The 24,369-nt window shown below is 47.2% G+C and overlaps 1 protein-coding gene across 1 annotated transcript in view; it reads right to left on the bottom strand.

Moving 5' to 3' along the window:
- NPAS2 (neuronal PAS domain protein 2) overlaps positions 1–24,369 on the bottom strand; it is a 165,398-nt gene that overhangs the window by 16,986 nt on the left and 124,043 nt on the right. The window contains exons 10-17 of the mRNA XM_044262218.1: positions 19,291–19,409; positions 18,498–18,580; positions 17,671–17,777; positions 15,925–16,072; positions 13,977–14,061; positions 11,054–11,195; positions 10,445–10,551; positions 8,255–8,344 (exon numbers count right to left, since the gene is read on the bottom strand). Of these exons, the coding sequence (XP_044118153.1) occupies positions 8,255–8,344; positions 10,445–10,551; positions 11,054–11,195; positions 13,977–14,061; positions 15,925–16,072; positions 17,671–17,777; positions 18,498–18,580; positions 19,291–19,409 (881 nt within the window). The remainder of the gene's footprint in view (positions 1–8,254; positions 8,345–10,444; positions 10,552–11,053; positions 11,196–13,976; positions 14,062–15,924; positions 16,073–17,670; positions 17,778–18,497; positions 18,581–19,290; positions 19,410–24,369) is intronic.

Here is a 24,369-nt window from a genome sequence, read left to right as displayed (position 1 = left end):
TTTTCCACTTAACTGATTCATAAATTTGCCACCTGAAGAATTCTGTTGTAACAGTTCACAAATGGCTAATAACTAAAGGTGTTTCTAACAATACAAAGTTCTGCTTAGTGTAACTAAGACTGATGAAAATAAAGGGAAACTATATATAGAAAAGTAGAAAATATGTAAGAAAGATTTAAGAAATGGGAATACATTTTGTTGAAGGTTAGGGAAGGTAATTTTGTCCTCAATAAAATGGTTGTTTGAAAGAAAATGGCTTGGGACAAAACCTGAATGCAAAGGAAAGATGTAAAAGGTTTGTGAAGGAAAATCTTCAGAAAAGGAATTTTAAATATGGTCAGGACAGACTAAAAAGGAAAAAAAAACAACCTCCAAGGTGATTTAATACTCTCCTGACCTGCCTCCACATAGATTATACTTCCAAGTAAAGTATAAGGGCCATTTGGCCTTGAGAGATTAAGGAAGAAGCCCAACCTTGAGAGACTGCGAAAACACCCGGTTGCCATCCTCCATTGCCTGTAACCATAGAAATTCACTCTAATCTGTAAAGAGTAAAAAGGGAGATTGATCACCTCCCATTAGCCAGAGATACCCAAAAGGGAGGGTATCCAACCTGTTTGAATCTGAAGAGTGCCTGACTGTGTAAATCTGTCTGTACGGCTTCACTGCTTCGGCTACGGAGTCTGAGTGGGCTGCACCCTGAGTCTCTCAGGGCGTCATATGACAGAACGGTCATCTACTCCACGGAGTAGCCTGGTCTAGGGTTTATTCGGACAGGCCTTAGCTAAAACGCTCCTAAGTTCCTGTGGGGAATGCGAGCAGGACAGCAGGGGAAAGATCCCCCTCCCTTGTCTGCGACATCATTCATGATGGGAGAAAAACCCAGAAAACTCCGATCTTAAGACTGCACACTTAAAAATAAAATTAAAAAGGGAAAAGACACTGGTTAAAAAAAAAAAAGCTGATTTTCTTTGTTTAAAAGGACAAAGTTTTCTTAGATTAATTGATCAGATAAGAGAATGTAAATGGTTTCCTCTTTGCCAGCCCAGAAAACCCAGTCTCTATGTTTTGTTTTATCACGTGTTTAACATCCCTAATTATATTTAGGCATGTGCTTTAAAACTTTCTAAGATTTTAGCAATTGTTGACAAGATTTAAACCAATGATAAACCTTGGGTTACATTTGGGAAAATGCTATAATTATTCTAGAGATTCTATACATTTCCTAAAATTTTAAATGTTTTAAAAGATCATCGCTTGATATTATAATTACAGAAATGTTATGTGTCACAGAAGTAACCTGATTTCCTTGTCAGCTAAATTGTAAACTCTTGTCTCATCAGCTCTAACCATATCCATTCCGAGTTTTGTCATTTGTAATTGTTTTAATTCTCTTGTAAAATGAGTTTTATCTTAAAGGAGATTCATATAAAGGACTTCCAGGACAAATACAGATATTTGATATACTTGAAAATCCTAAAACTGAAATGGGTAAGAATTTCCAAAACTAACTAAAGGTGCATTCACCAGAATTAGTAACATGGAACTAAATGAACTAAAAGATTATAATGTTGTGTCTCTTATTTTAGACATTGCTGGTTCTCTCTAATGTTTGCTCTTCCAGACTAGGGATACTTTTTCTTAAGTTATCTGTAACTCACAGAGATGTAAAAGTGCTCAAGGCATTCAACTTTTCTCTCTATCTAAACCCTCTGAAACCAAAAGGTCTCAATAAGTATTCTTTCTTCCATGGCAATCAGTCATTTGCATAAGTTCAATAAGAATCTGTTCTCTTTGTAACAGGACAGCATTGGAAACTGGTTATTTTACCAAGGCTTTGACTGGAATGTCATAGTTGAAAAAGACATGCATAGACTCAGATATGACCAGACAGCTTTAAGGAACTAAGGTTGACTTTATGAAACCTGGAGCCATAAAGCCCCTTGGGACTATTGGCCTGATACCTTGTTTACAGAGTTCCCAGCAGCCTCACCAGGTGAGTAAAGAATGTCACTCCTTGGTAGGTGCAGAATCTCATAAAGAGGCATATGCCCAAATCGACAGGTATTGCAGGCATGCCTGATGGCAAATATGTGGCTTGGCTTCTGGCCTGAAGAGGCTACTAGAAGTTCAACCTAGAGATTCCTTATAAGAAGTTCCAGCAAAGCAGATTCTAAAAGATCTATATGATCACACTCAACTGTTCTTGCTGAGCTTATGTAAATAATGGGCCAAGTTTGTTAAAATTGGACTTGTTTCACAAGTGACTTAGTCCTGATTTGGCTATCTCTGTAAATGAGGGTTATCTTAGAGAAATTCTGTTTTAGTAACACACCTTTATGGATGTTAAGTTCTAGATTTAATTGTCTTTAAATGTTTGTTTACCTAAGCTAAACAATTTGAGGTAAACTTCAGAGAAGTTGTACAATAGCTCCTTTAGTCGATCTTATTTTGTGGGGATATTAGCAGACCCCACGACACATGATTAAACAACTGGAAAATGGGATCGATTCCCCTATAATTGTATAACTTAACTAACACCTTGTTTGTGGCTGGGATAATGAAATTGCCTAAAGGCCAGCCTATTGCACTCCATAGGATTAACTATGGACTTATGGAGATAATGGATGACCCCACTTTCTTTATGAGTGGATTGAATGATGCATGGGGAACTCCCCTTATCTCTTGACAAGTTTTCTCACTTGCCAGTGATCCTCTGTAGTCAGGATATTGTTAAGGCTGGCCCACTCAAAGGTTTTCTTATTGGTTTCATCCCTTAGTCATATTTATCCTAGAGGCCACCTCTGTTGAGGTGCAATTGCAAATAGATGCTTTAGTGAAACCTAGAACAGCCCTCATAAAAGAGCCTCAAAGCTCACGATGGGACAGTCCCTGACAGTGATGACTTTACATCAGGCCCAGATTTGTCTTAGAAGCCAAAGGCCACTAATAGATGATGGAGGCCGACTAATTAAATATTGGGCTATACTTACAGATATGCCAGATGAATGACAGTTTACTGATGACAATAGTTTTCACAGAAAAAAAAAAAAAAATAAGAAAAGCTAGGTATACTGTAGTGCTCACTAGCACTTTCCAATTGCCAAAGCCTAAGAATTAATATTTATACTGACTCCAAATATGCTTTCCTGGTACTACATGCCCATGGAGCTATTTGGAAGGAAAGGAGATTGCTATCAAGCCATAACTCCCCAATCAAATATAGGCCTAAGTTACAAACCCTCCTTATCGCTATACTGAAGATGGCATATATCAGATCTGTGATGCATATCTGTGGCTTACACCCACGATTGGACGGCTCAGTCAGAAGGCAGTTTTATGCTGGGAACAAAGAAATCATATGAGTGATACTTGGGCAAAGAACGCACGATATCTAGGATGGCTATCACTAGAAATGTGTTCCCAAGTAACAGTACTCCAGGCTACTGACTGGTTTGCTACTGACTGGGCAAGGCGACCTGGCATTAGATGGCCAGCTCCAAATGGAACCCAGTGGATATGTGAAACAAACCTGTGGCCCTGGCTTCCTCCAGGGTGGATAGGTCACTGTACCTTAGGATTTGCCTGGATTCATGGGCGCATTACTAAAACCATTACAACTCCAGCTAATCTCCCCAACTTAAAACAAAGATGGATGCGATCTATTTTTTAAATGGTATAATCACTTAGCATCCATTTTTGTTCCATCTTTGGGACTAGAGGATGTCATGTGGCATATGTGCAATTATCAAGACAGAATGTTGTGTGTACATCCCAGACTATCACAAAAATGTCACAGAATTAATAAAGAATATAAATGCCCAGATTAAGGCTCTACAAGATCCCTCTCTCTCTTTTAGTGATTGGTTAAGTTCCTGGCTTGGAGGAGGGCTATGGCCAACTCTCCTTTTCGGGCTTCTCATTCTTATCGCCTTATTAACCTTAACATGTTGCTTTGTTCGCTATTTCTCTACTTGATGCCGAGACTCCATCGCTGCAATGACTTCACCACGACAGATGATCCTTACCATGCGCAAAGATACTTTTTCACTGTCAGCACTGGATTCAGCTGCCTCCGCCTTTCGTAACTCCCCTATACATTCCTCCACTGATCAATGTTGACCTGAGTAGGTAGGGACAGCTCTACGCCCCTATTCAGCAGGAAGAAGTTACAGAAGATAAGACCTTCCACCTTCAACCACCTTAAAGATTTAAGGGTCAAAATTGTTCAGGAGGCTGGCTGAAGAGGGAGCAGGGGCTGGCGCCTTGCACCCCCTCTCCACCCCTCCCCTTGATAATATGTATGACATTTCACAGGCACCCCTGACTGCCCTGAAAAAAAGAACAAATGTTTATATTGCAGAGATCACAGTCTTGTAAGGCAGGAGTCTCCCTTTGTTTGCAAATGTCCTTGAGAATTACAACAAAGAAGTTACCTTATCAATAGCCCAATTTCCAAAGACACATAACTCAGTTCCTCAAGCCCATCTGCAAGCCCTGCAGCTAGTACACCCTAACATCTGCAAGCTAGCAATGGGAACTCCAGCCAATTAGGACGTAGAAAATTACTTTGACCGCCTTCACAACCATCCCCCCGGGGGCAACTCAGGTTAAATCCTTGGGGAAGCTATGGGGACTGAAGTCAACAAAGTATGTTAAGAACACTTATGCCCCGGGTTTCACAGACCCAGAGAGTGGACCTACTGTAGTGGGACATCCCACTTTTATTGTCGCTATTGGGGCTGCGAAACCACTGGTGACACAGCAATATCAGCTAATTCGACAGACCGGATCCCAAACTGACCTGGTACAGGACCAGAGCGAATGGATATAAGATTCTATCCATGATAAAGAAAAAGGGGGGAATGAAAGACTCCGCATATACACACCCCCCCCCCCAGCCATTGATTAACTAACTGCTTCTTGGCTTTTCTGTAATCGCTCGCCCTTCCCCTGTTAGACCCCTCCCCCAGTTAATTGTTTAACCACTCCCTTGCCCTTCTGTAACCACTTGGCTTTTAGGGGGTGATACTGGTCTCCTGTTTCAACAGGATACTTTATGTGCATAGTCATGTAGGCAAGGGGGGTCGCCTAGGTACGTGGGCCTAGTCACGTAGGCAGGATGCTTCTCTGCTGAGTAATAAGGTCCTCCTCCCCCTCCTCACTCCCCCTCCCCACCTTTCTCTTCGCGTGCCGGGGTCCTTCAAAGCCAATCTACAAACACCGAGTATGCCTTACATTTAAACCAGCCAATAAGAACCTTGTAACTATGTTTCTGCTTCTGTACGTATGCTTTCGCTTCCCCAAACCCCATAAAAAGGCCCTGAACAAAGGGCTGGCGCGCGAGTCTTCCTAAGACTTGATCGCCCGCAGGTACCTGTGTCAACTCAATAAACCTCGTGCTGTTTGCATCTGATCAGTGGACTCGGCTTGGTTTTTGGGTCCGGGGGTCTCCTCCTGAGAAGGGGTCCATTCCGGGGTGCTTGGAGCCCCGGGGGGATCTTTCACTTTGACCTCCCATAGTGGAAAAGTAAGGAGGCCTGGAGAGCTTAGGGTACAGCTGGGATACACTGAAGGATGGAATAGCTGACCACAGTTTAGGGAGTGGCAAAATAATAAATAAAAAGAACCAGAACGGGTAATAAAGGCAGATGCTGCAGTTTGCAGAGACCCACGCTTGCAGGTCATGGCCCCAGGTGAGCAGAGGCAGGACACCAATTCTTCACATCATACCCCCATGTCACTTCACACATGTGACTTGCTTGGGATCACACAGCTAGAAGGTGGTAGGGGCCGGAATGTGAATCGGGAGCCTAGGGAGCTGGGGGAGGCCAAGAGGTTTTGCCAGCAACACCTCCCCCGCCTCCTAGTTCCATCTCAATCAGAGCATCTCTGGCTTCAGACTTCATTTAAAATAAAAAGTTCTGCTGTTCAACATGAGTTTAAAAATACCTGTGCCCTGCCAGACTGTATCAGCAAAAACTTCAACAGAATGTAAGTGATCAAAACACTGAGCTGGGTTTTTTGAAAGAGAATTTGTTTGAGAAAGTAAAGAGTTCTACCAGGTATGAAATTAAAAACAAAACAGAACAGAACACAACACAACACAAAAGCTTCCGTGGCAGGTTCTACAGAGTCAGGAAACACTCGTGGCTAGGCCTTTCACATCCAGTAGAGAGGACACTCTGGGTTGCCCAATTGGCTCCAAAGGGAAGCAGGAGGGGGCTGGGCAGTCAGGGAGGGGCTGGCACTGTGCTTCCTAAGTGTTAAATACTTCTAGTATCATCCTGATTTTCTTAAGGCATTCCAGGACACCCAAGCATTAGTCTCTTTTTCTATTTCTGATCATGGCCTTTTTGAAAAGACCTTGACGCTAACTTAACAGACATTTTAGAAAAACAGTATGAAAGCAAAACCACCAGTTACCCAGATAACCATTTCTCGGATTTTGGATTTTGTTTTTTCCCTTTCTGTGAGAGGGTGCAGAGCAGTAACATCCGTGAATGGGAAGAGAGAAAATGGTAGAATCCATTGTTTCACACAGAGCAGGTGTGAAAACAGCTGTCTGACTTGAAAGGTCAGCATTATGCAAGAATGCCTTTTTTTTTTTTTTTTAAAGATTTTATTTATTTATTTGACAGAGAGAGATTACAAGTAGGCAGAGAGGCAGGCAGAGAGAGAGAGAGGAGGAAGCAGGCTCCCTGCAGAGCAGAGAGCCCGATGCGGGACTCGATCCCAGTACCCTGAGATCATGACCTGAGCCGAAGGCAGCGGCTTAACCCACTGAGCCACCCAGGCGCCCTATGCAAGAATGTCTTAAAGAATGTGGTTATTGTTAAGTTTAATATACCTAACAGACCAAGAACTGTTATTGTTAATTAAAATGATGTTCCATACATGAAAAAATAGAATTTGAAGAAGACCTTAATCACATCATTATGCATTATAAAACAAAGACATTCCTTCACATATGCAAGGCCCGGAAGTTAGAGGGCCTCCCATTTTAGGTGTCTTTGGATCGGAAAAGTTACTAATTTCATACCAAATGTGCCTTGGAAATTTAAAGAGAATTTTTTTTTTCCTAATGAGGATGAATATAGACGATTTTAATTAGTTGACTCTGGATGAGTTGTTTTTACATCCTCCCAGCTTAACTCTAGAGAGGAGCACGTGCTAGCAGGTGTCTTTCTTATTCTAGGAAAGCATTGAGACCACTGTTAGGGGGACATATGTCATAAAGAGTTTTCATTAGTGGTGACAGGTGTGCACCGACACAGAAGTCCACACTTTTGCAAGAGTGCGGCCGTTTGATGAACCGCCGCTACCTGGGACCGCCTTGTGGGGAGAGAGTGGGACCAAGACCCCATAAAGGAACAGAAAGCAGATACTGGCCTAGATGGAGTGTAGGCCAATCAGCTCCACCACCCTCCCAGGCCACGGAATAAATGAACTGCAGCTTGATTCAGCCCCCTGCCGGGCCTCAAGCAGGGTGGATATTGTCCCCAAACTCCCTGCCAAAGCCCAGACCCAGATCCCATGACCCTCATCCCTGTGGACCCTCCAGCTGACAACCTCCTACCCATTCTTCCAGGCCCAGCTCAGGCATCACCTCCTGGGGTGGAGGGATGGTTTTTTTTCTATTTTCATACTGGTTCTGCAAACACACACCCTCTCCTAGGTCTGTTTATATGCCCAGCCCTCCCCTGAACCCTGACTACTAACAGCAAGGGCTGAGTTACAAGCACCTCTGGGTCCCCCACGCTTGCTCACTTCCCGACCCAAATAGTAACTCACTGACTGTTGCTGAAACGAAGGAATTACTCAGCAAAACTATGATCCTTTACCAAAAAAAAAAAAAAAAAAAAAAGCACCACCCTAATGTGATATTTATAGTACTGGACTCACAGCTCTTATAATTTTGCTGTCTCCCTATGACATTTGGCCCAATTTCAACTTTTTCTAAAATAACATAACCAATTTGGAGTCATAAAAAGTAAGAGGAATGGAGAAAAGTGGCAGAGAGATGAACGAAGATTAAGGAAATGATGACAGCCGGAGGGGCAGGTATAGGATGGAGTTCACAGCTCGGCATGACCCACAGGCCCATGGGGAGAAACATTCCCCATCTCAGGATCTTAGATTGGACATATACTTCGGCACAAGCACGTATGTTCCCCTTCAAGGGGCTACCACGTGTTACGTCTTGGGGGAAGGGCAACCACCAGCTTTCCCTTTTCCGGAGTCCCAGACTCACCTGTGTCATGGGGGCAGAGGGGCTCTGCAGGATGGTCTGGGGCAGGAGCTGCTGTGTGAGGTCACAGGACGATGGGGCTGGCAGGGGAGCCTGGGGAAGAGAGGGCGTTTGTTAACTAACACCACTTCTGGGCTGTTCCAGAGGTCCATGGGTGCTCTCAATCAGCTGGGTTATTTGGGTTGAAAGAGGTGCTCTGCCCAAGAATGAAGAGCTCACTTCTAGAAGGTAGGTTATGGTGTTGCTCTTGCAGGACACAGAGTCCCAGCTGACACACAGCTGGTGAAGGGTACAGCGTGCTCTTGACAAGGTCCTGGAGTCCCGTGGGGTCTGTGATGCCTCCCCACCACCATGGGCCCTGCGAGGCCATTGCCATGTGCCGGAGCTCTGCAGCTCAGCTCTACCCCCAACCCCCTTGCTTCTGTTCCTTCTGTTCTAGACTCCATTCTTGGTGGATTTGGTCGCTCTTCTCCCAAACTAATCAATTCTGAGCAGTGTCACTGAGCTGTATGAATGGGGTTGTGCTAACAGCCAGTGTTGGCTTTGTGTGCGGTCCTGACGCTTTCTGCCCAACACGCATGCAGATGGACGTGCATTAGTGCCCTGCATTTCTGTAGCCATTCATTCCTCCAGGCAGTGAATACTGGTGTTGTTTCACCACACTCTGTCCGGAATCTGCTCGAGAGACTCCTGGAAGTTAGCTGACTCACAGCCTTTGTTTCCTGATCACTCAGGACAGGGCAGGGGGATGGTGGCAAGACAATATGTAGAAACAATAAATGAAACACTTCACCTTCATGGGCTCCTAAGAGTTTTAGAAAGAAAAGTCCAAGGATTCTTCTGAAGTTATCCCCAAACTGTCCTCAGGCACTAGGGACCACAGAAAGCAGCCCTAACAAGAAGTGTCACCCCAGACAACACTGGGAGGCCAGGTTCTGAGGGAGAAATCCCAGGCACAGGGACACCCAGAATCTGGTTTGGAGTCTCCTGATTGCGTCCCCAGTACTGTAAGAAGGGACGAGAACTGTGTCCTCATCAGTGGCAGGAAGTAGTTTTATTGGACAGCCAAGTGCTGGAAGAATGACGTTCATGGTCTTTGCCATGTTTGATTTGAAAATAAAACTTGTCACCCATGCTTTCCAAAGTAGGATGTGCATGGAGAGGGCAAGTAGGAAGGTGGTATGTTCATTCCTATCCCCAAAATGTCAGTGAGGGATGGGTATGAGGTAGTTGGCAATGATCTGGATATGGCTCCTGAAATTCTGGGACACGTCTCCCATCCTGAGGTGGAGGTCTATGTCCATCTCTGTGGGTGAGCTGTGACCACTCTGACCAAGAGCAATGGCAGAGGTGACACAGTGGGGCTTCTAAGGCTAGGTTGTAGAAAGCCACGGAGCTTCTGCCTGGCTCTCACGGAAAGCCCCCTCCCCAGACATTTCTTCTTGGAACCCAGTTGCCATGCCTGGAGAAGCTTAGCTCTAAGGCAGGGGGAGGCCCATGTAAGTGCAGGGTGGATTGTCTCCCAGCCCAGGGAGCAGATGTGAGCACAGATACACCTGGAATGTGAATTTCCCAGCCTGGGCTGGTGGGGCCTCTGACACCAGGCAGCAGAGAGGAGTCAGAACACACCCCCACCATGCTAGTTTTGAATCCTGTGAATGTGAGAAAGGACTTTGCTTTACACCCTTAAGTCTGAGGTGATCCCTTACGAGGCAACAGATTACCACAGAATCATACATCAGTGATTCTGCATACAGCCAGCATCTAGACTAAAAGGCCGCTCATTCCACGACCTTCTGGAGAGGTCTGGCGTAGATCAGGGACCCTGCATGATATATGCAGAGGTACATTTTTGTTGACACAAGATATCTCAAACATTTCCACTGGGGTGAAACAGGGCCCGCAATGGAAAGGTCTCATGTACCCTCAGCGACTCGGGCGTGTGACCCCTTGTTTGAGGTTTCCAGCTTTTCATTTGGATTTTGCATTCTTTGATTATACAGCTGTGTTGATTTTGGAGGAAAATCATTTCCAATTAGTGGCTAATTAAATGACCTAGCTTCCCACTCCTGCCCACCACCCCACACTCTCAGTGTCCAGGTATAGTTGGTTCTTTGGGAAGAGGTAGCATGCTGTCCTGGGATCTAGCTACTGGGGCAACCCTGGCCGAGAAGTTCCGAGTCACACACATACCGGCATGGAGGCCTGGCTGAGCCCTGGCACGGGGAGCTCTTGGGGCAGCGTGGCCGATCTTGGCAAAGCGGTGGCGCTGGCCTCTGCCATCAGCTTGCTTGGAGTAGCTGTAAGAAAGCAACCAGTCACCTTCCTGACTCACACATACTTACCAGTTTTCTTATCAAAAGAGGGGAAACAGGACTATGGTGTACATGAGACAAGGGCCTGGTTGGACTCTCTGACAAAAGAAAGTCCAGCAAGTTCTGTTAGCCTCCAGCCTCACCTGGGAGCAGGCGGATGACAGAAAACCATCCCTACGGCTCATGTCCACCGTCTGGTTCGACCACCTGCCTGATCTCCCAACTCCCAGAGTCACTCAAGCCCAGCTAGGCTATAGGAAGTGAGTGTCCCCTGCTTTCTGTCTGTTGGGGGAGCGGGGAGAAGGGGAGGGCAGGAAGCCCACAGGCAAGGGAGTGAGAACGAGTGTGAATTGGAAGGCAGCTTCCACTCCGAAGCCACGGACTGCCCTCCTTCTGCTCAGGCCCGGGACCCCTTGCCGGGCTCCACCACCCCGCCTTGCCCCAGGTGGGGCGCCCATTCCCTCGCCATCCATGGCAGATCACTCACAGGCGGGTTCTGACACGGCCGTGTGCGAGGATTTGTGGGAACTTCTGGAGGACGCTGATGGCGAGTGACTGGTATTAAGGCCCAAGGTGCCCACGTCAAGTGCATTAAAGTGCTGTTGAGGGTCCAGGCTGGAGCCCTTGTCCTAAACACATACGCATACACACACACACAGAGTCCACACAATTTCAGCATCGAGATGAGGAGAATGAATGACGGGATTTTATCTCTCCTCTAACTATGTGGAAAAATTTGGAGGGGGTAGGGAGAAAGATGAGAACCGTTTGGAAATAAGTCCCGATGTACTGGGATAGAATATTTGTACAAGTGTATCATCTGGGTGTCTTTGAGAGGCTGGTGGCCTTATATAAGCAGAAACTCTTATGCTTTCTCACCTTGGATTTTGATTTTTTAGATTTTCATAACTGATGTTGCATTTTATTTTTTCCTTCAAACTGTCATCTCACTGCTCAGAATCTTGGCTTTCCCAGAAGGGGAGAAGACGCAAGTTCTAGAAATGAGATTGCTGGGTATGCTGGATTGTTAACACTCCGATGAAACCAATGCCTTTGAACCCTTCGGAGCGCCTCCCGCATGGTCTCCTCACTGCTTCTCCTCAACAGCCTCAGAGCCCCGGCGTGGAGAACAGGCAAAGGGTCAATGATCTCCCAACCACTGATTCCTGGATCCCAGGATACCCCTGCTTCCAGTATTGTGTGATGAGAAAACAACGGTGCCCTTTCAACCCTGAGAAGCCATTTTTCCATCCGGGAAGGCTTAGTGTCCTAAGTGAAAGCCAACAGGCATTAAGATAATTTTTAAGCTAAAGAAGAAGCAGAATGCCTGCTCTCCTGAGCCATGCTCCTATCCGGTCACAGGAGGCAACAATCCTGGCATCTATAGGCTGTTTGGATTAGGCTCTTCTACGTCGCATGGTCTTGGGTCTTAAATCTCTGGGTGTGAGTCTATGTGGCTCTTCTGTCTTTCAGGTCACGGCTCCAGGGAGGGTGGGTACTGTGTGTGTGCCCGAGCGGGGCTGAAACGACTTATGTGTGACCTATCGTTCTTCGTGCAAAACAGAATTACAGGATGTGCCTGGATTTGCTGTGCTAAATGTCAGCTCAGAGATGCCGCAGCTTAGCCCAGTCTCCCCTGACACACCCTTTGGAGCAGGGGTCCTGGCCCACAGCTGCTTGCCAGTTGTGTGCTCCTAGTCAGCAGAGAAATATGGACAACAGTAAGAGTAAGCCCTGAGAGACTTTTCTAGCCATCAGATGGAGCTGCACATCACACCCAAGCATGGGAATCTTCATTTTACAAAAGCATCAGTCAGTGACAGATTTGAAATTAAACACATGAAGAGTCCGTTACCACTGATAGTTTGAAAAACACTATCTTGGAGCTTTTCCTTTAAAAGGGGCAGCCCAAGATTGTGTTTGTATGTTTATACATATGGGCATGTTTATGAGAAGTTCCCCTGGGTTCTAGGATGTCCAAAGGATCAGAAAGCTCAAGAATGCATTTCCAACTGGATGATGTACACTGTGCCTGTTCGTGAGCCGAGATGTACGGGGTGGCTAACCCCTGCCTATGAACAGCTTAGCTCTGTTCTTGGACATGATCCACGATGCATCATATGACAGAGCTGGGTAATAAACACGTCCTTAAACAATGACAGGTGTGTTACATCAGGGCGCTGGTGACAGATCACTGCACATCACATCACCATGGAGCAACTCAGTAGGGGAGGCTCGCCTAAGACACAGGCTGCTCTCTTGGCTTTACGGGCGATCTCTCCTTCCCTCCAACCCACTCTCGTGGACCAGAGAGGTTTCATTGTGGTGCTGCTGCTGCTGCGGCAGCTCCTGGCTGAAGTCTCTGCGTTCTAGGGAGGTGGGCAGCCTGGAACTCGAACCAATGTCACCAATGGTAAGAGACACTTACCATCCCTACCTTCTGACATATCTGAAATTGGGCTATGCCTTCTGACTGATGAAAAGAAGTCCTTATTTCACAGATGAACTGGTAACAGCATTTTCTCTTCCTTAGTGGGAGATAAATAATGGTGGCTCTTATAACAGATAGCTTCTTGGCTTTGATGGAATACAATGCTCCCTCCCTCCCTTGCTTTCTCTACTTTTCTCCCAATATGTGCAACTGCTTGAAGAATGACCTTTGAGGAACAGGCCTCTGGTCTGCTTGCACGTTTCCCTCCACCTGTCTGACACACCAGGAGGGAAGGTAGGGAGAGCTTGGCTGGAGGGGACCCGAGAGCTGCCCGCGGAGGAAGGATGGAGGTTAGGTTTCGTGGAGGGGAACACCCCTCCCTAGCAGAGCTCCCTGACACGAAGATGGCTCCGACAGGGCTGTTAACTAAGACCTGTAGACACAGAAGTAGAAAGTGCACCTTTCTATTGATGACATGGAGGGTGGGTGAGGGGCAGTCTCCTTGTGGGAGGCCTGGGTCCTGGAGGGAACGCATCAGCCCTTAGGCAAGGGAGGACAAGGGCACCCCAATTATTCCACAGCTCAAGGGATGATGGAATAACCCCCTAGCTTATTATCTGTGGGAGAGATACAAGGTGGGTTTATTACTGCTGCTCTCATAAGGATGGCAAGTGGCCAAGATCATGCTTCGAGTCCAGGGGCTGTTTCTTACAGAGCTCTGTGAGTTCTAACCCTCAGCACCTCAGGTATGGGAGCTAAATCCTGTGGGTGCTTCTGTCCTTCATCTGAAGGCCGAGGACAGTCATAGCGTCTGCCGCGTAGGAGTATCATGATGGTAAACAAGACGAAACCCAAGAAACGTGTTGAATAGTACTGGGAACATAACAAATAAAAATGTGACTACTTTGATTGTAACAACTCATGGAAGAATTTACGTAGGCAAACATGGCCTTTAGCCATCTGGCAGGGATCAGCGTACCTTTAGTGCCACAGGGTGGACGGCCTCGGGCGGTGGGTCTTCCAAAGCCAGCTCCTGCCTCCTTTCTACCCGGACGTCCGCATAGCTGATCAGGAAATCAAGAGACCACAGCTGGAGGTGGGACGTTCCAGATGGCAACAGCGAAGGGCACACGTGTGATACATTGAGGTACGCCTGTGACGCCCACCCCAGAATTGTCACCATGACAGAGGCTAGTCTTGTCACTTGTTTGAGGAAGGAGTTTCATTCTCTGCCTAACGGCCACTGGGGTGACTTCTAATGAGACATCCAAAATATTTTCTGTTCCAGGATGTTTTGACTCCCTTCTCCTTTACTTATCTTCTCCCCATGCCCTGAAACTTCCAAGCATAATTGTCTTTAGAAACATATATTCATCTACAAGATAAGGCATGGCCTTTGACTAATCAGAAGCTTTTCTTAAAACCTACTCAGTCTGGATTGTACGTACTGAGAAATGACAGATGACTTTTTTTAGTAATTACAACCTTTGAAATTTTTCTCACAAACAAATCGAGAGCTGGCCCCAGAGCCCTGATTTGTCTGTGGGCTCACTTTTAAGATACCGTGGGGAAATCACTCCATTGTAGTTATGGCCAAAGGGCCCCAGCTCTGGCCTCTGCCTCATGTGTGGAAGAACAGGTTGGCCACGGGGCCCTGGCAAGTGACAGTGTCTCAAGGGGCCTCTGGAATGCTTGTTACTTTATTACTGACTAGTTTACTCCCAACTTTCTCTCAGAGTTGCTTTCTAAGATTTGGGAGGTAGAGGATGGAGAGGAAGAGCAAGGTCAAGGGCAGAGTCTGAAGACCAAGATGTTGATGATGTCCAGCCTTCACTGGGGGCAAATGGACCCTGTGGCCAAGGCCCAGGCTGGGTGGTGGTAGGTGGGACTCATATGTTGTTGGAAACCACTGGCTGCCGAAGTGGTCAAGGATGGGCTGAGAAGCTAAGATCAAGTCCCCAAGAGTGGCATGCGATGTGATGGTCAGGGTCACTGGCAAGAAAGACCAGCATTTCTCCCCACTTATTAAAAGGGAGATTTGCTTGTTGACTGTATACATGTGTACATGGTATCATTTATGTGCCCACCTACCTGCCTACTTGTCACCTTTCAATCATCTATCTCTTACCTCTATAAAACACCGTATATATGTATAGTACCTATATATGTACCTATATAGTATCTATATATGTACTTATATTGACCTGTCATTTATCTATCATCTATCATGTATATATACATACATACCTACAATATAGATAACCTTTCTTTCTTTGCTCTGCTCAAATGCTCTTCTCTAGACCAGTTTAAACTGACTGATGTCCTTAAAATTCCTGTGTAAGGGGGAAAAAACCCACAAATGACATTTCTCCTTTACCTTTGGGAATTGTGACCCTACAGAACCTGCGTCTAGGAGAGACTGGACAGGTGGCCTCCCTGAGACGCTCAGCTCACCCACCCTGGGATGGGGGCTCCCCAAGGCCACCAGGAACCGCCAGGAACCCTCTCCCCATGGCAGCCAGGCTCTATTCCCAGTGCTGCCTCAGTTGCCAGCAGGGGCTTTTAATGAATTAAAAATAGAGGGGACTAGGTCTATGAGTGACTTAGAGGAAAAATTTTAATTTTCTTCTCCAAACAGTAACAAGGGAAGGCTGGGGGTTGGATGGAGATGAAGGGAAAATGTGGAAGTAGGTCAGTGAAGCAGTAACTCACTAAGTCACATTCTGGCAGCCTGAGGAGGGACACACCGAGCCCTCAGCCCAGGGTTGGGGAACAGAGACGCATGTGTCCCCGGAAGGATGCTGAACTCTGGAGACTACTCTGTGAACTGCAGAGGACAGCCCAGGTCCCGCTGAGGAATCCAAGCCCAGGGCTCGCTTGCTCCCCAGCAGCTGGGACTACCCGCGGGCGCTCGCGGCCCCCCTCACCTGACAACCGAGTGTGTGCACACGATGAACTCGGGCTTGGAGTTCCACTGGTGGTACGTGATGTAGTAGTGTGTCTGCAGCCAAATCCACTGCTGCCCTTTGGTCAGAAACCGGTAGCAACAGGACTTCCCTTTACCAAACTGCATCACTGTGGGCAGAAAACGGATGCCTGTAGCAAACGTGGCTAGGACAAGGATCTCTCCCCCAGAAGGTACTGCTGGAGAGAAGTTTTCAGAAACACCGTGCCAAACGGCGTGCTCTTCTCCAGGTGTGCCGTACTTTAAGGCACTATCAAGATCCCGGCAAATGTTATTGAATTCTTAAATAAGGCAAAAACCATCTGCACGCTTCCCTAGATGCTCACAGGTTTAAGAGAGCCTCAGGTAAGGGCAGATTCCCAAACCGGTGTTTCATGACAAAGAGGTCTGGGTTTGCCTGCGGCAAGAGCGGAGCACCGGAGAGACAATCCAGATACTGGGAGAACCGGGCCCCAGATAGACCTGACAGCCCGCAACCTCCATATGGATTTGGTGGCTGTCAGAGAGCAGGTCATGATTCATCTACGCTGTCCTAAGCTCGGGACCCACTGCTGTGGGGCTGTGTGGTGCCCCCTAGGGTTAAGTCTGTCGGTGGGCTTTTCCGGAGGGGTGGGGGGCAGGGCTGGAACAGAATGGGTGCTGTCGGAGGACTAGCCTGGGCAGGACGGAAGGCTGGGACTGCGGGTCTAGGGAAGGACAGGCTGGGTCACTGCCTCAGTGCCTGTGATTTAGTACCTCTTTCTGCAAACGGTTAACAGATACCACAGCTGGGAAACTAAAGTGACAACGAGAGCCCCTGTGTTGGAGACGGTGATCTCCGAAGGGGTGAGAAGCCCAGCTGAGCACGGGCGTGGGATCCACAGAGGGAAAATGTCTGGCCTGAGCCCTGGGCAAAGTCCTTCAGACCGTGAAGGGAATTCTACCTTCATGGTGGCCTTGCTCCATTAGAAGGGTCAGAAGCAGCCAAGGCTTGAGGTAATCCTGCTTCTCAAAGTTTCATGGGCCCACGAATCACTTGTGGGGGACGGGGGTCTTGTTAAAATGGACGTTCTGATTCCACAGGCCTGGCCTCTCTCCCCATCAGGAGTCCTACCTCCTTTTCCTCTGTCCACCTCTTGTCCTCTTCTGTGGCAGACAGCCTTCTGATTCCCTCCCCCCAGCTGGGTGAGCCCCCCAATATCCTGAGCACTTCCCCCCCCAGTGCAGTGACAGCATCCTATAATGTCACTTATTTCTGCTTTTCTGTTAGACCTTGTTCCTGCAGAACAGTAAGGAGATTCTGATCGTCTTTATGTCCCAGGTCCAGCTCAGTACCTGGCCTGGCCTATAACTTGTGACCATTATATGTCCCCTGACAAAAAACAGTGATGTTGAATTAGTATTTTGTCTTTGAAATGTATTGCATAACTTAGAAAAAATGATCTCTGTCAGATTAAAATAGCTTGCATATCTGAAGGGTATGGGAAGGTGCTGGTTGGGGCGGTGAGGGTGGATGGGAGGAGGCGGGGCAAAGTCAATTCCAGGTAGAAACACAACCTGCGGCAAACCACAGAAGGACCTTTACCACATTCCTAATCATTTCGGAGAAAACAAAGTTTTCCTTCTCAGAAAGAAACCAAGTAATAAACTGACATCTAGGACCCAAGAGTCCTGCTGTTGGGGCTCCGTGGAGACCTTTGGGCCTTGGGGCTGGACGTGGGATACTCACAGTGCTGGTGGCACCTGGCCAGGAGCTCCAGATCGTCAATGTGGTAGTAGTCATAGCCCGAGGTCCCCAAAACTTCAAAAGGCAGGTATCCTATGATCGGAGGGGCTCTGCCATGCAAAGGGTACAGCTGGTCAGAGAGCAAGGACTCACGATGGCAGCACCTCCATCCAGAGAGGGGACACTATGCACATTTAATGATCAACATAGAGGCCTCATTTCTCAACAACAAGAGCAGGAAAATAATTTTGCAATGGTTCAAACCAGAGAGGCTGTTTTTTCCAAAGTGCTCAGACTTTCTGGCATTAAGATACTCGGTTTCGTTGGCATAATCTGGGTTAAATAATAATAAATTTTATCATTATTAAATAATTAAAAACAGCTATAGATTGGGTCAGTCCAATCCCAAAGCGTAATAAAAAGTTAAAGGGTAGGGAGGGGGGATTTCTCACCCTTAGAAAGAAAACTGAGTTAAAGGGACAAAAGGGTGTTGAGAGAAATAAGATGTCAAGTTTCTCTCCCATCTGCTCCTGCCTTCCTGGGAACTGGAGAGGGTCCCAAGGGGTGGGTGAGGGATCCCAAGGATGTCCCTGGGCTGTGGCATCTGGCTCTCCCAAGACGCTCTGACCCAAACACAGAACACATCCACGGACGACTTGCAGTGGAAGGGAAGCCGCCTCACTCTTGGCCGGGAACAATTTTTCCTGCTGCCAGAAAGCCCTTCTCCCTGAAGGGACTAGGACCGACTTTTCTCTCCCAAGGAGAGCCTGGCTCTTGCAAACAAACACTTGAAAAGGACCCAACCCAAATATGTTTTTCTTTTCACAAACCTGTGATCCAGAAATAAAAATTTCCATTCCAAGCTATGCCTTGAAGTGAATTCCTCTAAGGGTTCGTCAACTATGCACATTTCCTGTATTAGAAGGGGAAAAAAATGTTGCTCAGGGTGCCAGAAGCTCACCCTAGGTTTGTTCAAAAAGGCATGGTGGAAGGGTAACAGAAGTTAAAATCATTGAGAGCAAGTCTCCAAGCTGTGTTGGACTGAAACTCATCATCTGTAGCTAATTTCAGTATTAGCTGATACTAAATTTATTTCACAAGCTGGGGAAAAACACCTAAGAGCCAAAATGTTACACCACTCCCTTCCCATTATCTAGAAGTGTGGTAAACATGTGGAAAATGGCTCTTCATCTGAATTTGAATGACTAATTTAACTCAACGTTCACGCCACCGCCACGGATGTTAAAGCAATCACAGGCCAGAGGATACAGACAAACCTTTCCTTCTGACACTGGGTCCCCACCTTGGCCTGCCCTGAGTGGTATTAATGTTGGCGGAAAAGGTAGGAGGGTCGACAGGGTTTCGGATGAACCTCTCTGCCAGCTGGGCTGAGCTGCAGCTGACTCTGCCTTCCAGCAAAACAGCTTGTAGGAAACCGGAGTGAAGGCAAGGGGCAGGTGGGCCTGTCACGGGCATAGAAGCCAGACATTGCAACTTTTCAAAGTCCGTGAGAGCGTCATTGCCGTCTTATTCTTTCTTATAATAAAGGTGGTTCATTCGCTATAACTAAATGTGACTCAGTTGTACCAGTTCTACATGAAAACTTCTCTCCCCGGTACTTGCCTTTAAGAATTGGGGCGTTGCCAGACGCACGGTGGCGATGAAGCAGACCTCCTTTCCCAGCGGCACCCGGCAGGGCCTTGAAAGGGTGCTATCGAAGCCGTTACAAGAGGGGCTAGGCACTGGGGTGGGAGAGAACAGACAGTTTAGGCCTATGTGGCACGGTGGCCGACCCCTACCTGGCATCACTGTCAGCCGCACCGCGCTCGGGGCTTCCCAAACATTCACTCACTTCCTGGGCCTCAGGATCCAGGGTGATCCCCAGAGGCCCACAGAGGTCACCACCAAGTTGCCGGTTCTGTAGCTCCGCACAGGGGGCAGCCCTGTTCACAAGCGCCTTTTTCTTCTCACTGGGAAGTCTGGGAAGGCATGACTTTCCTCAGTCCACAGAGGAGGCCGCAGAGGCCTGGAAAGCCCACATGTATTAACCAAGGTTGCTCAGAGCCATAATAATGGAGTGAGGACTCTAAGCCAGGGCTTCCGACTGGAATTCTCCAAGGGCAGAGAGGGGATGGGGCTGAGAACAGGCCCCCGCAGGCCCTCTGAGGAGGTGCCAGCTGGTACCGGCCGCCATCTTCCCCAGGAGCTACAGACCTGGCTTCACTGTGACTGTGGCGAACTGCTTTACCTTCTGGGCCCAGGAACAATTCTGCTATGTTAGGTGGAGTGTGCTGGGTGGGGAAAAGAACCCTGTTAAATATGAGAAAAGTTGGTGGGCCATGTGTATGGAATTCTCGAACTTGGCTACACACTAGATTCCCTGGGGCCTTCCCTGGCCTCCCAGCTGCCCAGACCCCACTCCCAGCTCCACTAATTTAGGAACTCTGGGTGGGAAGCACAGGCACTGGCACTTTTGAAAGCCCCTCCCGCAACATTTCGTACCACGAGGCCAGGATTGAGGATCATTACGCTAGATAATCTATACTACCTCTTTCTTTTTCAAATGTAGTTGATTATATCCTGAACCAGATCCTGAATTCTGAGTACATTTCTGAACTGGTAGATTTAAACATAGCTGTGTTTTCCAATTTGAGAACATATAAAGCAACAGAAAATGAAATGCATTCTAAAATGAAATCTGCAAGACTTTCTTTGGATTTTAGCTTTCCAATAATTTTTGTTTTATATGTTCGTAGGTTTCTAAGTGATTCTATAATGTGGTCTTCTAGCCACTAACATGAATAAATTCATTTTACCAAACATATTCTCTGAATGCATTCACATACATATTAATATGAATGTTTCCAAACATGAATATAAAGGGGGCAAAGTCGGAAATGGTGGTCCCTAGAGAGTTTACATCTGTCATTAGTCGGCTTAGACTTAATGTGTGGGGTGAGCCAAGGCACTCACCCAGGAAAGAGAAAGCAATCCTGCAGGGAAAGGGTCTGCAGATGTGAACATCTGCACAATAAAAAAAAGACATTACCACATTTCCCAGATGTGAAATATCCTCTCTGTTTGAAGTGGAGAGACATCACCTGCCAGATCAAGACCTAATAAAATTCTCCCTACTCTTTCAGAAATTCTCGGCCTTCTAAGCAAACTTCCGAGGACTTCTGGGGATTTTAAAAGACAGTCTCCCTCATTTGTCTGTAAACCATGCGTCTTGCTGGAATGATCCATGGGCTCAGTCAGTAAGTGCCAACCTTGGTGATTTACCATGAGGAAGGCAGGGGGATGGACAGAGCGTGCGGTAGGGAAACCCCAGCCCCTAACAATTTCTTCAAGCGTCAGAGACCATGGAAATTAAGTGAATGTTCTGCAGAGCTTACTGCTGGCCTGGCTGTCTCTCAGTGCCGTTTTATCAGTCCTTTTAGAACTGCTAAGGTTTTAAAGATGAAAATGCTCCCCGCAGGGGAAATTTCATTATTGCTTACAGCCCGTGCCAAAGAAGCTAGCTACTTTACAGAGGGCCCCAGAACCAAGCAAACTCTTCTTCTAAATGAGCCTTCTCCCCCAAAACCTGAAGCAACTGAGGGCTTGATCAAAGGTGATGGTAAGTCAAGGATGAAAGTTTTAACAGAGGCCAAGGGGAAAACCTTGGGGGAAGTCAAGGGGAAGAGGGTACTTGAAACAGCTTGCTGACTGCGTTTCAAATGACTTCTCTTCACAGCAGGAGCCTTCTAGCTCATTCTGGAGTCAACACAGGAGCAAACTGCTCCCTGGGACTTCATGGGAATATTTAACACTTAGAATAACTTCTCTGGCACTTCTTATCCCAAGGTAGTTAAAAAACATTAATTAAGGATTTAATTAGTTGTTTCAATTTAAGTAATAGAAAAAACATATCTAATTACAGCTGGCTTCCTGAGCCTTTTGGAAGGATTACCCGGTCGGTGCCGGCGCAGCCCGATCTACTAGCCTTCTCCTTTCTTCCGCCACTCCAAGACACTCACACACACACAGCACTTATGCCCCAGATAAAAGCAATGATGGCTTGCAACAGTTTTTTGTCCTGAGGGTCATCTTACTTGAAATTTACCTTCCTCTTGCCCAGAGCTAAAGAGATAGGTTTCCACTATGTTAGGAACTGGGTCTAGTTCTCTGCCTTCCGCTCTGAGCTTGCGCCCTGCAGGCAGCAGGTGCTCCACACGTGTTTGCTGAACGTGTCTCTGATGAGATGACCTTCCATTGCACATCCAAACCACGGCTTAAGTCCCGGCTATGGGAAGGCACCCTCCAATCCTAGCCAGCGACTGACGCACAGACCTTGAGACCCCCACCCCCCCACCCATGGCGCCCCTTGTGCACCCCAGCTTGGGGCTGCTGGTGGCTGGCTCATGGTGAGAGGGTGCCATAGAGCATGGTCCTGGGTCCCACTGGCCCTGGGGCGAGCTCACCACCCTAGTAGTGCATTTATACTGGTCAGAAGACCCTGGGCAAGGCCTGCTGCAAATCAGCGACAGTGGACACCACTCTGAAAACAGCACCAGTGGACCTCATGCTTGGAAAGACACAAGAGGGTGTTCTGCTTCTGTTCTTCCTACTACTAAAGGGAACCATGGTGGGGATCAAGCCCCTCTTTGCTCCTGAACCTTTCATCACAGCCTCTAATTTTAGAGACCCTGGAAGAATTTTGCCTTGGGCTGGTATGCCAGGGATTTTGAACACAAGAGAGCCCTGAGGTTCTTGGAGAGAATAGGAGTAATTAAAGTCCATCTCGCTTGGCACCTGGGGTTGGCTTCCAAGTCTGTTGGAGGACAAAGGTGACCTCCCAAATCAGTCGTAAGAACATAAGGATGACGGTGGGGGCAGGAAGGTCTCGGGTGGTATAAGACATGTTTGCAAAGGGTAGGAAAGAACAAGGAAGAAGTGAGGTAGGGATAGCAAACACAGCTCACAGCAAAGGGGCAAGAACAAATGGAAAAAGTGGGACCAGCTGTTCCTCAGTACTGGTCCAGTCATCAGGCCTCAACAATTAAGTATTCTGATCAGAGATGGCCTGCTCGTGATAAATTAGTCGCAGCAGCTGTAGGAAAACACACTAATCGTCCACACGAAGAGTGACAAATCACTTTCTCAGCACTTCTCAGAACAAATGAAAATTCAAAGCCAAAAGGTGTCCAGGAAGACATGAAACCATCAGGAAGCCCGCTAAAGGAAGAAAAACGTTCTTAAATCTCATTTATGATAAATGTCCAAAATGTCTGGGCGAGAGTGTTGGAGTGTTAAGGAAATAATAATTTCCTGTACATTCACGAGAAATCCTCTCCCAGTCATTTAGCACTGTTTCCAGGCTTTTCTCTTTTCTCTGCACAGCACAGAGTGCTTCGCCCGATGGGTTCTCAACAGCTAGGTCACAGGGTTCTCGGGACAGCCACAGCAAAATAATCCTGCCCGGGTTTGGGCGCCAGGGCACCGCCTAACTTGCACCAACCAGTGCATGCGTGGTTCATGCTTTCTTTCTGCCAGTGCAGTTTGGCATCAGAGAGAAGGAACGAGCTTGGAGACAAGCTGAGAGCCACACGAGAGAGCTAGGGATTTGCAATGTGCTGGATTGAAAAAATGACGCCAATGGGAAAATATATGTCTCACTTAACTATCTCTCCTTTCCCTTGGTGTTCATTAATTATAATGAGTATTTTTTGGGGCCTGGAGGTTGTCATGGCGTTGACAAGATATACACCAGATGGTTGGTGTGGATGGAGCCAGATGAGTCGTAGGCTCAGGGAAGTGAACTTCCTACAGGCTGTCGTCCCCTGTCCTCCAAGTGGACGTCTGGTGCACATTTTTATCCCAATGATAGCACAACGTCTATAGGACTGTCCCTGTTCCCAAACTGAAGCAAGTGGGAGCACGTGTCTGATAAATGACCATTCCTCATTGCCCCATTTCAATGTGGGCTCTAGATGCTCAGGCAGGACAATGTCCTTGGGTAACAATTTGTTCTTTATTGCGATCTTAATTCCTCCGCTATCTTATCTGGCAGCAATGGCCACTGCTAGAAGATGTGGCACTTCCTCGCTGGGGTGGAGGGGACACTCTGCTTCATGCTCTTGGGAGCCGGTGACAGAAGAGACATTCCTTCCTGTGCTCAGCTCACGTCTCCATTCTCAGTGAGTCTGGTGGGTGTGGCTTTGTTCCCCTAACTGAGAAATCTCAATTCAGCTCAGGGAAACAAGAAACAAAATCCCCAAAGCCCTAAAATGAGGCAACCTACAGAAATCCCACGGAACATACGGAATCGAGTGTTGTAAGCTAAAAAGCCTCCCTTTCTGCCAGTATTTCAAATCTGGTTGTGTGGTTAGAGGCGAATAGGTAAAATGAGGGCAGGGAAACTTTTATACTCTGGTGTGTGGTTTCTGGAAAGCCCAGAGTGGAATGTTTGCTGAGGGTGACCTATTTGGAACCACACCAGCAACTTTTGAAATACTGCTTTCTGGATTTCAGTCGATGCACATTTAAATCCAAGTCTGGGGGAGGAGCAAGGGCTTAAATAGAGGATTGCCTTCTTCCTGGCACGAACTTCTCTTTCAGGAACTGGAACCTGTTTATTAGGACCTCTTAAAGCAAAGACTGTTCATTATGCCTTGTAAAATCATCTGGCCGGTTCCTTTCCCATAGAAGTGGGGGGTGGGA

This window comes from Neovison vison, chromosome 8 (genome assembly GCF_020171115.1).
Source record: "Neovison vison isolate M4711 chromosome 8, ASM_NN_V1, whole genome shotgun sequence".
NCBI lineage: Eukaryota > Metazoa > Chordata > Mammalia > Carnivora > Mustelidae > Neogale > Neogale vison.
This window is presented reverse-complemented; position numbering and strand designations above follow the sequence as displayed.